Source organism: Perca fluviatilis, chromosome 23 (assembly GCF_010015445.1).
Source record: "Perca fluviatilis chromosome 23, GENO_Pfluv_1.0, whole genome shotgun sequence".
Taxonomy (NCBI): Eukaryota; Metazoa; Chordata; class Actinopteri; order Perciformes; family Percidae; genus Perca; species Perca fluviatilis.
In genome coordinates this window covers 22,037,508-22,052,250 of record NC_053134.1, presented here as the reverse complement: position 1 = coordinate 22,052,250, position 14,743 = coordinate 22,037,508, and the positions used below count along the sequence as shown (strand labels likewise).

The window sequence follows — 14,743 nt, the reverse complement described above, 5'->3', positions numbered from 1 at the left end:
GAGTAGGAGGAGGAGGAGGAGCGCTTGGAGGGAACGGAGTAGTTCAGCTTCCTCAGCAGCAACAGCACAACCACCCCAATACTGCCACTGTGGCCCCCTTCATGTACAGGTGAGGTGTGTGTGTGTGTGTGTGTGTCTGTCTGTTCTGTGTGTGTGTGTGTGTGTGTGTGTGTGTGTGTGTGTGTGTGTGTGTGTGTGTGTGTGTGTGTGTGTGTGTGTGTGTGTGTGTGTTTTTTTTTTTCTCCAACTCTCACACTTGTTTTCCCCAGAGAGGTGTATTGACCCTTTATCTCAAAGCCATACTGTACCTGCGCACATTCAGACACACATACATTACATTCCTGGAGAACTCGCAGTGATCAGCTGGCACCCCCCACTGTGCATCTTGCTCTCACCTCCGCATCTCTTCACAGTCATTACAGAACAAATTACCATCCACTGCCTGACGCTTGCCAAAGCCTGATATTTAACTGTCTGGGTTTCATCTGTGATGTGAGAATCCAGACATTGGCAGAGTTCAGGAAACCATTTTCCTATTCTCTTCGTTCAACCGGTGTTGTTTTGATGCATGCAGCTAACGCATGGTTCCATGGCGTTGCAGCCATGAGAGGTGCAGGAAGTGGGTAAATCTGCCCAGCAGAGCCGATTTTTCTTTTTTGTTTTTTTCTCACTTAGTTGTTCTGGTGGTCGGGAGGAGCGCAGGCCAAAGTCACTATGGGCGCTTTGTGCTCACAGAGAAAGAGCGTTAGGAATCCCATTAAACAAGACATAATCCTTCACCCCTTCTCTCCCTGTGTCGCCTTACTCCTCCGTTGAGAACAGTCAGCTCTGCCACATTGAGCTGTGCCTCCTTCGAGCACTAGCATTACTTTATTCCCACACATTTAGCAGGTTAAAACGGCTGCGACTATTGGCCCTTGGCCAATGGTGGAGTTTTGAAGATGGAAAGCAAAACTGAAACTGTAAAAGCAGCCCACTCCATGAGTGTAGAAAGAAGGGAACCATCTGTGATGTCACCCACAGTTTTTCTGAAGGAACATTTTGAAGCCTGGACTTGAGGTTTCCACTTGCTGCGATTTCTGTCAATAACTGGGGCTGGAAATACAAAATGTAGCCATAGCAAGTGGATTTGAGGTGGAACATGCAAACATCAACCACTACAGCTGCTCCTAAACATACCTCTCATTGATTTTTTTACAAAAAATCATTGCCAAGTACTAATCATCACACATTAGCTATTAAGAGACATTGGGAACCAATTTACAGTGTGAGTAGAAGCTGTAAGTTTCCCTGATCACTTTGGTACAGTTTGAGGTTTATTAGAAACCAAATATTAATAATAATCTCTGATTATTAAGATTTCAAACTCTGATGTTGGCCGGCAGAGTCAATGGACAGTTGGGCTGTTAGAGGCTTCACTCTGCTGTTGAGGCTCGGTCACATCGGAAAGAGGCACAGCGAAATTCATCCACGTGTCCTAAATAGTAGGTGTTTGAAGTTTTGTGACAAAGGACAACGTGCAGGGCTAGTTGGTGAACTTCAGATACTTCAGATAAACGCGAAAGACCCTCTCGATAGCCGCTGTTTGGTTTGTCCGTTCTGGGCTACTGTAGAAACATGCCAGTGCAACATGGGGGGCTGCATGGAAGAGGACCCGCTGTAGATATGAAGGGCTCATTCTAAGCTAACGAAAACACAACAACTCTTAGTCACCGGTTCCGCTTTGGGTTCCACTTTCGTAGGCTCCGTGGGTCGTCGGGGGCGACTCGTGCCAGGGAGGCTTGGACCTCGTCATAACTGCTTGCAGTTCTAGCAAGCCTAACTAACATCCAGTTGCTGGTCAAAGTTCACCAAAATTGTGCACACAACAAATTTGTGGCCCCCTGATTGTGCACCTGTGTTCTTCTACACACCTTGTTCTTGCCTTTGAGCCTTTGAGGTACAGTGCAGATTCATGTCACTCCTCTACCTCTGAGATATGTCCTTGGGCATAATACTGTAGCCTCCATCTTCACCCTCCTCTTGCTTATAAATGTTCTTCCTCACCAGCTTGCAGCCAGTAAGCGTAAAGGCCTCCTGCTGTGCTGCAATTCACCAGCATTTTCAGCCCAATTAGGCATCGTTGTCTTGTTAACTTTCTCTTCTATGCCCATTTTAAGTAGTTGCCTCTGCCAGGTTTAATAGACCAGCGTTGTTGTTGGACTTTGCTGCAGTTAGTGTGCAGGATTGATTTGTGTTCCCACCCCATGTGAGCAACTGTATCCTTCTCTGCTCCCATAACCTACACTGACCCGGCCAGTTCAGAAACCAGATCAGGAATGATAGAAATACTGCAGTGATGATTCATTCTAAAACCAAGAGTAAAGAACAGAAACACATTATGAACAGGCCTTATCTGAATCTTTGAACCTCATTTTTTTGTATCAGAATCAGAAATACTTTAATAATCCCAGGGGGAAATTATTTTTGTTACCACTCCAGGTATACAAACAACAAATAAAAACAACATATATTATCAAGACTTTTAACATATATAATAAAAACAAATATACAGTAATAATATATAAAATATGAAATGTACAGTGTTAATGTGCAAATAGTGCAATAAAAAAGAGAAATGATTGTCTATGTTGAGATGATTTTAGTGCAATAAAAAAAAAAAGAATTGTCTATGTTTGAGATGAGAGGATTACAGAGAGGGGGTGTGTGACTATCTGAGGGAGGTGTAAATAATGATTTTCTAATATATCTGCATTCTTATTTTGGGCGCAAATTGTTGTGTGTGGCAGTAGTAGTGAATATATCTGCCTCTGTTTTTGTGAATCCACTGAGGTGAGGGAACCTTGCAGGAAGAAAAAAAGAAGCTCTTCACATGAGCTGAAGTCACAGGCAGATGCTGCTGTCGCAGTTGGAAGCCAATTTTTATCTGCAACTCTGCAGGTGGTGGTGGTGGTCCCCGGTGTGTGTGCGTGCGTGCGTGCGTGTGTGTGTGCGTGCGTGTTGTATTTATAGGAGGGATAAATACTACACAGTAGCTTGTGCTCTTTCTGTGTGTTTTTATATGCAAGCTTTACTTTGTGTATTTTCAGGATTTTCATGTGGTTGAAAGTGTCAGTTTGGACGCTTTTCATTGCGTGTGTGTGTGCGAGCACGCACGTGCGTTTGTGTTACTGTGTGAGTGTGCATTTCATTGTGTTTGTATGTGTACCTGTCAACGCGTTTATCTGCATGTCTGTTTTTGACATGGTTTTCTTGTCGTTTACTGTGCACACGTGTGCGTAGGACTGTTATCTCATGAAGTGCGTTGGACTCAATCCTTTCTTTCTTTAGATCAGCAAACAAACAGTGGAGTGGGATGCAGCTCTGGGTTGAGGAGGAGAGGCAGTTGCGCGCACACACACACACACATTTCACGCACACACATTCTGAAGGACTCATAGAAAACATCTAATCGGAGACCGTCCCCTCTTCCCTTTAGAGGTGTCCATCTGTTGTGACTAAGACCAAAAACTGACTCAGAAATTCAAAACAGTGTTCATGCTTAACATCATAGAAACACAGACTGGAAGATTTTGGCTCAAGCAAACACTAAAATCTCTCAGTTACTGGGTCTTTCCAACCCTTCAGTTCCGTCCAGTGCATCTGCCTGACTCACTATCAGCCCTGTACTGTACATTTTTACTCCACAGACAAGAATATGTTTTTGTGATACTACATTTTTAATGTGATAATAGTTGTTATGCCATACTAAACTAAAACTAAATGATGCTAATGGGACATAAGAAACTTTCATCCTTGGACAAAATGATCACAATGTTACAAATTGTCTCCTCTTGAGAAAATGTGAAAGTTGTTCTAGTTTCTTCTCTCCTCTGTGACAGTAAACTGAATATCTTTGAGAACAAGACATTTGAGGACATCGTCTTGTCATTTTATAGCCTGGATGCCAGCCGAACTTAGCCCCGCCCACAAAATTCGAGGTCGGGAAGTTCGGTCTGGAGTCGCTCCGTTGAGAAGAAATTATTGCCCGAACAGGATCTGTTCGGACCAATCAGATTGTCGGACAGATGATCAACAGTAACATAATCAACCACGTCACCAAAGAACGCTTGGGTTGAATTTGTTGAGATTTGTAGATTCCACCATCGCGTCTGTTACAGAAGATATCGACAGCGCATTCATTTTAAAATCCTCAGCAGAGGAGCCTCAACAACTGCCCGAAAGCATGGTAGCGTTATATGGTGGAGCGAGATGGAGAGAGACTGAAGAGAGAGAGCGTTATATGGTGGAGAGAGATAGAGAGAGACTGAAGAGAGAGAGCGTTATATGGTGGAGAGAGATAGAGAGAGACTGAAGAGAGAGAGCGTTATATGGTGGAGAGAGATAGAGAGAGACTGAAGAGAGGGTCCAGCGCGGCTAGAACAAAAGCCGTGAATCGGAGAAATAAAACATGTTTTGCCGCCATTCATCTCTAAAAAATGCGACGTGTAGCAAGCATGTCACTATCACTAACGCGTTATCCACATTTATATTTACACGCAACAAATGATATATCCAGCTTCAAAAAGGTCTAAAAGTCGGAAGTTAGAACGAATGCATTGTGCAAAGAGTGGTTGCTATGGAGACGATACACAGTGTTGAGTTCTGTTGACAGCTGAGTTGAGTTCCGTTGCTCTGATTGGATGTAGGTCTATCCAATGAATGCAGAGGCATTTTTTTTCCTGGTTCGGTTGGAACACGCCCCATAATCACAGCCCAATGGAGCGGTTTCAGACTCATATTCTGACTAGAATCTGAGTATGACCACGTCAGGCTAGTCATTTTATAGAGTAAACAACTAATTAATTAATCAAGAAATTAAACGTCAGATTAATGCACTATGAAAATGATTGTTATGTTGCAGCCCTAGTCAAAATACAGACATTCAGACCCTTAAGGACAAAAATGTCACCATTGAAACTCATTAAAATCACAATTGTTGATCCCACAGCCATTACAGCATAAAATCGTGCATTCTATTATATCAGGATTTCAATCTAGAGCCCTGGCTTCAAAGTTGTAGTTTTTACTATTTTCTACCAGATTGAGCCATTTTCTTATCTTCCTGGTTTCCACTCGGGGCATTGCTGCTGTATTAATGGCCCACTCAGTGTTTCATGCAATGCATCAAATCAATGCTGTTGTTAATCATTGACATATCCCAGACTGTGGAAAAAAAGCATACAGAAGAAAACAACAAACAAACTAGCATTTAAAGGGTTAACATTCTAAAAAATGAATGAATGTTTGGAAGTAATGATTAGGACTGATGTTGGTTAAAAAATGAACGCAGTGAAAGTGGAAAATATTATTAATATATCAGGCTATGTTTACACGGAAACGATCTGAAGAGAAAACGCAAAAGTGGCGTTGCGTTATCACTTTTTATTCTGCGTTTAGACGAGCGTTATGGAGGGGAAATCTGCGTGCATATGGTGACGCAAAAGTGTGTGAAATTCGATGTAGTATGCACTCCAGGTGACTAGGTGGCACTGCCACACAACACCACCAAAGCACCCACCTGCGTAGAACATTCATTCTACTTCTCTCCTTAGTAGCGCGAAACCAAAACGAAGCGAACAACAAAAGCTTGTCTGGAAAGACGAGGAGGTGGAGTTGCATGTTTGTCTGATGATGACCAGCACAATTGACCGTGATAAGCCACAACACAGCACCCACTGGAGCACTACCAATACCCTGAGCCTCGCGGCCCTTCAGCCGCTGCTTGAGAGCGAGAGGCAGCGGGCAGAGGAGGCTGAAGCAGACCCTCCTTTGCCCGCTGACGGCTGACCTCTGCCCGCTGACCGCTGCCACTTGCTCGCTCTCTCTCTCTCTTCATCCGTAACGTTGTCGCCTGCTCTGGCTCAAATGAATAGCCTACATATCGTCATCGAACTATAACAACCTTATCCACATTGTTGAAATAATTTAAATATTGAGCCATTACATTGAAATTCTAACAGGAGCCTATAATTTCTGTAGCCTACTCCGTAACAACAGACGCCTTTTTCTCGTCTCTCTCCACACCTCTGTCTTCAGACTTTTGCGTTTTTACCCTTTAGACGGTAACGCGATGGTGGAGCGTTTTTAAGATTTCCACTCTGGCGGGTGGTTTCACTTTTTTGCGTTTTTAAGCCCCAAAAACGCCGTCGCCGTATAAACGAAAGGCACATCCGATAAAATATTTTTTCGTTTTCACCCGAGAGCGTCATCGTGTAAACAGGGCCTCATTTCATGGCAGTTTTTGACACGGCCATTTTTGTCCTCTATGGACACAAGAGCAACTGTTTTAATTAAAGGGGTGCACAATGGTTAAACATCTTTCATTGCATTCTTTGACTGTAAATAAATGAACATGACAACGGAGCAGTAAAAACTCCCCTCCATGGCTCTTTTGAAAATGACTGCAGTGGAGTCAGCCGTATATCTCAGCCTGTCTTTATAACTGCTGTGTACTATTTGTTCTTTGTGTCTTCAGGACATTCTCAGAAAACGACTGCACCATGGTGGCCCCAGCAGACCCCTGCCTCAGCCCCACCAAGGGAGAGCTGGTCTACAGCAAGACAGCCAAACAGTGCCTGGAGGAGATATCAGGTACAGCAGGTCAACACACACACATAGGCACGCATGCACGCACGCACGCAGGCAGGCAGGCACGCACACACACACACACACTGCAGGCTATGCATGCATGATATTTCTCTGTGTGGGTGTGTAACTGTGCACATGCCTCTGTGCATTAACATTTGTCTCTCATTATATTGGTCATGCATTGGCATATAGGGATTTAACCTTTAATCTGCTGCTCAGCATTTGTATTTAACTAATGTTGACTGCTGACTGCAGTGCTGCTCTACATGTGAGAGGAAATATTTAGATAATGCAGTTGCCCTCTTTAGGAAATTGAAGGTTTAGCTTACATTAAGACTGTTTTATTGCATTATGAATTAGCTGGTCTACCCAACATTTAAGGAAGAGCAGACTGCAGAGTCTGTTGCAGTCTTAATGCAGGGTAGTTACAGGGTAGCTGCAGGATGAGGGAGTTTTTGAAGGCTACTGCTGTGGATAGGACAATGTACTGGTGTCTTGCAGCTTGTGTGTGTGTGTGTCTGTGTGCGTGTGCATGTTTACTGGGGTATCCCTGTTCTGCGCTGGTTTCATGTAGCGAAGGGAAAAGGTCAGCGCTGACAGCTGGACACAGGGAGCATCTGCAGCTCTTTGTTTACATCCCTGTAGGCTGTGTTACAGTCCCAGCTGTGCATCACTGCCAGCTTTACGAGTGACACATCATCAACAGTACCTACTAAGGTGTAAAGGTACACAGACGTCACTGTTTGGTTCGTAACCCGGTTTGGTGTGAGTTCGGTAGAGTGGGAAAAAAAAAGCATAAGGATCAGTTTGTTTTCATTTATTTTGAACAGACAGTAGTGCAAAATCCTCTTGCTGGGGACTGGGAGCATTTTGCCCACTGGCAACTTTGGTATAGTTACTAGTACTACTTTATTATAAAAAATGAAGAACATTTCAAATACTTCTGTATTACACTGTATGAACACTGACCACTTTCCCAAAAGACAACAGGTGACAACAGGCTATATAACTGAAAAGCATTTCTGTGCTCTTTGAGTGTATGATCCTATTCCACTGTGATTGTCATGACACCTATACAACAGAAAGCTGCTGTTCAAATCATACTTTTTGGTAACGACTGCAAACGTCTTTATTGTCCTTTAATGACCGCCAGTGGACATCTGTGCAATTGAGCTTCTGCAGCTGAGAAGTCAGTGCCGAGGGACGTTTGACCAGTTTGAAGGAGTTTCTAACCACAATCTTAAATTCCTGGCAAAGAGCGGGTTGAGAGTTTAAACCAGGCAACACACAATCACACCACAAACCACTGGCACAGAGAGATTCCATTGTTTTAATTGAAAATGGAGACTTCAGCTTCAACTCACATCCCATTTTACATTAAAGATCTTTGCGTTGCCTGGCATTTATTCGCCAGTATCTACTGTATTGTGTCTGTTTTAAGCACCATTCAGTGATTAATTCCCAAACATTTTTTTAAGATACATTTTTGGGGCTTTTCCACCTATATTTGACAGGACAGCTAAGTGAGAAAGGAGAGAGAGAGAGGGGGAAGACATACAGGAAATCGTCGGATTCAAACCCTGGACCTCTGCGTCGAGGCATAAACCTCTAAGTATATGTGCGCCTGCTCTACCCACTGATCCAACCCGGCCACACACTTCCCAAACATTTTTAGTGGAAAATGCCATTTGGTTTAAATGGTGGATATCTTAATTTTGAATGAAAGTCCATCCTTAAAATAACAGAAATATACATGATGCTAAAGCAAACAATCAGCTAAGTTAATGGAAAAATAAGATGTCAAGCTCAAAGTGAAGCCAGAAGAAAGCGTCTACAAAGAGCAGTGTGCACAAACAACAGCTCGTGATTAAAGGTTAGGGGATGTCAGGTCGGCAGTGGCATTCCAGACATTTGGCTTCGGTCGTGGCTTTTCCGTAGCCCATCATTTAAAGGATAGAATTAGACTGCAGCGCGGACCGTTCCCTTTGTTTGGGGTCCATTTCAAACACTTGCTTTTTGTTGTTACACGTTTCATGGTCATTTCACATTCTTCGCTTTCCCGACTCTTTCTCCATAGAGGGGCTGAAATGAGTCTTTGAGAAAGTGTATGCATGCCACAAATGCCACATGACAAGCCTACTCATTTTACATATACAAGCTCCTTATTCACATGTTGATTCAAGCTTTTGTGAAATTATTTATTTATACGAGAAAAGTAAAAAAAAAAACAGTTTAGGGTAAGCTCTGATGTAGTTTTATTATATTGATTGTATCTGTTTTGATTAATAATGAAATAAAAAATTGTGAACAGCTGCTGACTAATATATAGATGGGTCACACACACACAATTAGGAAAACCTTGATTATGGTTTCTGCGGCAACTGCTTCCAGTCCCTACTAGATGTTGTTAACTATGATTAAAGAATGTGTAGAAGACAGCTGTGACTAATAGCGACAAGGCTAATAAAGCTTTCACTGATTGATGGGGATATGTTGGTTCTGTGGTCTCATTGTTGATCCACGGTAAGCTGCCGGCTCGCTGCTTTAGCTCCTCAAGATAGCATTTAATTAAGTCGGGCGGCCGGCGCGGTGCAGCAGTGGCTGCAAGCTTACAGGTGCTGCTGTCCAAACAAGTCACTGTCACGCGGCAAGAGAGAGATGGAGAGACAGAAAGAGAGGGGCAAGGATAGTGTGAGAGAGAGGAGAGGGTTAGGAAGAGGAGGGAAGTGAACAGAAAGTGAGAGAATGAGAGGGGATTATGAGAAAGAGAGGGTGATAAGCACAGAGGAGGGCTGAGAGAGAGAGAGAGAGAGAGAGAGAGAGAGAGAGAGAGAGAGAGTATACTGCAGGAATGAACAAGCAAACCGAGAGCTATGTGAGCCCGTTCGCCGGCTTCGGCACCCGCTCATTCTCCGCTGTGAGGAGAGAGGCACTGTCAGAGCGGAGGCAGGAGAAGTGTGGCGGTGAGCTGGTAATTAATGGAGGAACAGAAGGTGGAGGGAGTGAGATATGAGTGAATGAAAAGAGACGTTTAATAGGGGGAAAAGATAAGAGTGCGAGCGCAGAAGGGAGAGAGAGAGAACGTGTTAGTGAGGGAAGGGAGATGTAGCGACTCGTTCATCCACGCCCCTGACTGTGGTGGAGTCAGAGAAAGGAGCCAAGAAGACAAGGCAAAAAGCATGAGGGCAGGAGAAGCAGTGGAAGAAATAAGTGTGTGTCTGGCTCAATATCTGACCATGAGCATGGACTGGCTCAAGGATGGATGTGGATTCTACCTACATGCCTGAGAGGGAAGTTTCCTCTCCGATCTTCGCCCCGTGCTCGCTTTCCCTCCAGCTCTCTGAAGCCTGGAGCTCAGTCAGGAGGCGTGAGACGTGGGGACACATCTCTCTGCCTCCTCCGTCCTCCGGTTCCTCCCTCCCTCCATCTGCTCTTCTAGTGACAGTGCAGCCAAGATGTGAAACCGAGAGCTACGCACAGGTGGATCCACTTGCATGTATAGTTTCACTCGCTGAGGCACCAGAGGCGCAAAGGCAGAAATGAAGAGAGGAGCGGAGTTCTCGGTGTATCAGGGAGGCAGCCCTGCTCGGCGGCCTCCCCAGCCTCTCCCTGACAACCTCAACCTGCGGATCAAGCAGCGCTCGCTCACAAACCTGACCCTGCTCAGCGACGGCGAGCGGCGGGTTTACTCCTTTGAGCTCGACGAGCCACCGCCTCGTCTTCCCCAACCCCAGAACCCTTTGTCGTACTCGTCCCCCACGCAGCGGGCAGGAGGCAGCCTGCAGGGAAGCCCGAGGAAGGAGGTGGTCACAAGGGGCGGAGGTGTGCGGGGCACCAGAGCTCGATCCCTGTCCCTCTCCCTCACCAAGGTGCTTTCTCAGTCAGAGCACTCCCTCATCCCGGTCCCTTGGCGATGCACAGGTGCAGGCGGGCGGCCACAGCGGGCGTCATACAGTGGCCACCCACGAACGGAGCCAGCGAGGACGTCCAGGGAGGAGGGGGGAACAGATGAAGAGGGCAGCAGCGGGCGTTCAGACGAAGAGCCAGCGGCAGGCAGGGGTGGTGGGAAGCGGCCAGGCAGGGAGAAGGACGGCGGGTATTGGGCAGAGGAGGAGGTTTCAGGGGGAGGTCCGCGTGAGGGAACGGCTCAGCTGGATAAGGAGGTGATCCTCACCATGCTGGGCGACCTGGAGCAGGTGCTGCACACACCGCCTCGCCCACGTAAGTCAACCCAGTCAGCACATTCCAGGAAATGAGCATGAATGTGAAAGGCATTACATACTATAGACACAAAGCATTTGCGGATTCCTCCAACACGAAAGGATTACTATGACACCACCATGACACCACGAATTGGAAACTTTGTACAGGAAGTAAAAAAAAGAAATATGTAAATGTGAAGTGACTGAGTTTTTGGTTGAGTTTAAAAATGCAAACTTTAGCAGAATATTGTGTCGAAGCAGAAAAAGTCTTCAATAAGCTGGTTATGTTCTTAATCCCCATGATGGGGAAACCTATTTCTCAGGGCACGCCATTAGCATTTTAAGACATCCTTTAAAAGAAATATGTGAGAAAAGGCTGTTAAAGCACACACACACACACACACACACACACACACACACACACACACACACACACACACACACACACACACACACACACACACACACACACACACACACACACACACACACACACACACTCCCTCCCTCCTTCCTTCCCTACTTACTCAAGTAGCAGGCGTTTGGATTCATGGACACATCCTTTTTCATCACTTGCATCTACCACACACTCAGTGTATGCAAATGAGGCTCTCTGCTTTGTGTGCAGCATTGTCAAGCACTATACTGTGAATTTAGCAGCTGGAGTCTAACCTATACCTACAGGTACCTCGCCACACCTCATCAGTAGCCCCATTAACGTCTAGCTTGGGAGAGCATGGTATGGAGTGAATGATTTGTGCTTTTGGAATGAGCACCCATGTACAGACCTGGCTTTGATGTGAGAGGAGAGGGATGGTACGTGGGTGGGGAATGTTCAGTTGATACGTGTTTTTTTTTTTGTTTTTTTACGTATAGATGTGACAGTAGAGAGGATTATTGTGACTGTACAGATAAAGCAAAGTCAATTTGTGCAGCACAGCAGGGTGAGCTTTGGCAATGGGCAGCTTTTCCTTTAAGCAGGTTGAGGCATGATGCAGCATAAAGAAGAAATACCTTGAGATAAATGATGGAAAAACAACACCTCACCCACGGTTGAAGCAGCTTTTATTACTTGCACCTCCCTCACTGCCTTTGAGTCACATAGCCAACATGATCAATAGCTTATTATTACACCTGTGTGTGTGTGTGTGTGTGTGTGTGTGTGTGTGTGTGTGTGTGTGTGTGTGTGTGTGTGTGTGTGTGTGTGTGTGTGTGTGTGTGTGTGTGTGTGTGCTTATCTACGCTCTGTTCATGCATACAGGTGTTTTTTTGTTTTTGTTTTTTTGCGTACATGCATGCCTCCGTATGTGTGTTTCTGTGTGTGTGTCAAGAGATCTATCCAGACTGCTCAGAATCCATTTCCATCTTTAAAGAACTCTTTCACCCTGTCAAAGTTGGCTTTCCAGCTGCTGTCGTGGCAGTTTGAGCTTTTAGCCTCTGGGAGCAGTTGTCGTTGATGCGCATTAACAAGCTCTCAATGTGCTGCAACGCCTGTTAGGAAACGCATTGTGTACCTTCCCTCCTTTCGTGCCCTTTTCAATCCTCCCCACAGACCCAGTTTGGCTGCTGAACAGCCTCACCAGGCCAAGAGCTGGACAGCAGCTTGAATCCAAATAAATGCTTTGTGGCTTCTCACCTCTTTGTAGTGTTGGATGCTGAAGTGGAAACACCAGCTATACATGTGTATAAGCAGCCACTGCATTGGGCTATTAGGTGCTTGGGATTTAGCTACACACACGTCTGCTACTCTTCTTGATCCGCAAAATGGTGCTGAGCTGGTAATAGGTATTGTATTTTGGAATTATGAGTGTGCAAAGCGTTGGCCTGTGCTCTCCGGTGCAGGGGAGACCTTTGCTCCTGTACCGCAGTGAATCGCTCACACACTCTCACACAAAAAAACAAACATAAATGCACATACAAGCTTTGGGCGGCTTCACAATGTTGCATGAAGTGTCCATTCATGATGGAGACTCCAGGGCCAGATCTCCTCATGTCACTTTTATAATGGGATTGTAATTAGATCTTTCTTGAAGGGGACCTTTTTAAAAGGAAGAGAGTAGAGGAACATGGAGAAAGGGAGGAAGAAGAAGAAGAAGAATTAAAGAAAAAGACAAATTCAGATAACAGTGATGCTTAGAGTTTGTGGTACCAGAGATCCATCCCCCATTACATTCTTAGACTGGATCTCCTTTCCTTATGGAGCTGCAACCCACTGAAAAACGACAATAGGATATCATTCTGGGCTTCTAAGGAAACCTTTCATCACTTAGTGTTGTGTCAGATGAGTTCCATCCTGACCGGAATAAATTCAGGGCCTCGAAGCTTCCATGCATTGGATGTGAACACAATTTTGTCACTGTGATCGGATGTATTCCTTTTTCTAGTAAGTTTTGGATTCATTCATTAGATCATATGTGCCTCATCGATTTCTAATTACTGGACATAGAGTGGAAAGCTGATATGGGGTCAGAGGTTAAGAACATGCGGCACCACCTCGGCCTCACACAATCTTCAGTCTGTTTGCTCTGCAAAGATAAAACATGACCTTGATTATACCAGACTGCTGTATACCCCGTGAGGTCATTACATAGTACCCTACAGTATAATTGAGGTCATGTCTTGACTTAATTTTGGAAAAGATTTTTTGAGTGCAGACATTGTAGTGTTTGGATCTTTCTGAAATTGTAAAGTCTTTAAACAATGTGACTGATGCCGCATTTCCACTAGATGGTACGGCACGGCCCTACTCAACTCAACTCGCTCTTTATTGGTTTTCCATCAGCAGAAGTTGTTAATAGTACATGGTTCTTTTTCCGGTGCCACCTCGGTTGAGGTTCCAAGCGAGCTGAGCCAATACTAGAAGGTTGAGTTAAAACACTGCAGACCACTGGTCAAAGAGAACCGTCACTAGCGTGACAAGGGACATCTTGCATAAAACTGCCATTTTTGTATTCACTAGACCCAGATTTTGAAAAATGGAAGCCTGAAAAACCATGCTGTATGCTACGTCGTACATTTCGTTCTCTACACCATACAATTGACGAAGTGCAGACGAAAGGTGATGTCGCGGCAGTTTGATGTGGCGCCACTATGAGAATCCCGCCTACACTAAGGGGGTACTATCCGCTGTAGAAAACAAGAGAAAAGGACCTGGTACCAAGAGTGAGTTGAGTCGAGTCAAGCCGAACCATGCAGTGGAAATGAGGCATTAGACAATGACTCATTGATTGAACCTTTATTTAAGAGGCTCTCTTTACAGGACAGACATGGCCAAGATAACTGCACCATTACCATACTTGCAGCATATAAAAGAAGTAATTCCCTTTCAAAAAGGAGACTTGAATAAATTCACTGTCACAGTTGCCCCCTACCTGATAAACAAACTAGCAATGTGCATTGTCACACAGTGCACACCAAAACAGGAAAATTGGTGTCAGTGTGCAAGATCAGCTACATACTGGCAGTCTGTTCAAATCAAATATTTTTTTCAGTGTGGGAAGAAGAAGACATGACCTGTAGAAAGGCCAAAGAAATAATGCAGAGCACAATTTTGCACACTGTGAATTTTCATTCAAATGAAATGTATCCAGTGTGCATTTTTGCTGGAAAGTTTATCCAAATGCCTTGAGGTAAACTCTGAAATTGATATATAGTTATCCAGGGAAAACTGGCAGAGCTTTTCTGCTTATTTTCGACACCGACCTGCTTCATAATCTAGCATATGAACACCTCGACAATTTTTCTCCCCCTGGCACTGAGCTGCGCCACAGGAGTCGCTGGGGGCCTTTTCAAACCTCCAATATACCACTGCACCCATCTGCCCCTATTTGCCCCAGTCACTGTAATCACAGTAGCTTGCTGTCAGTATGTCTGCTCAGAGCACTGAAACCAGCACATAGTGACAGACCGCA

At 44.9% G+C, this 14,743-nt stretch overlaps 1 protein-coding gene across 2 annotated transcripts in view; it reads left to right on the top strand.

Moving 5' to 3' along the window:
• Nucleotides 1-14,743, top strand: part of nav3 (neuron navigator 3) — a 230,372-nt gene that overhangs the window by 126,857 nt on the left and 88,772 nt on the right. The window contains exons 9-10 of one of the 2 annotated variants that reach the window (XM_039791195.1): nucleotides 19-109; nucleotides 6,518-6,633. In XM_039791195.1, coding sequence (XP_039647129.1) covers nucleotides 19-109; nucleotides 6,518-6,633 — 207 coding nt within the window. Of the gene's footprint in view, nucleotides 1-12; nucleotides 110-6,517; nucleotides 6,634-14,743 lie in introns of both variants that reach the window. The other variant, XM_039791196.1, reaches the window with a different exon arrangement.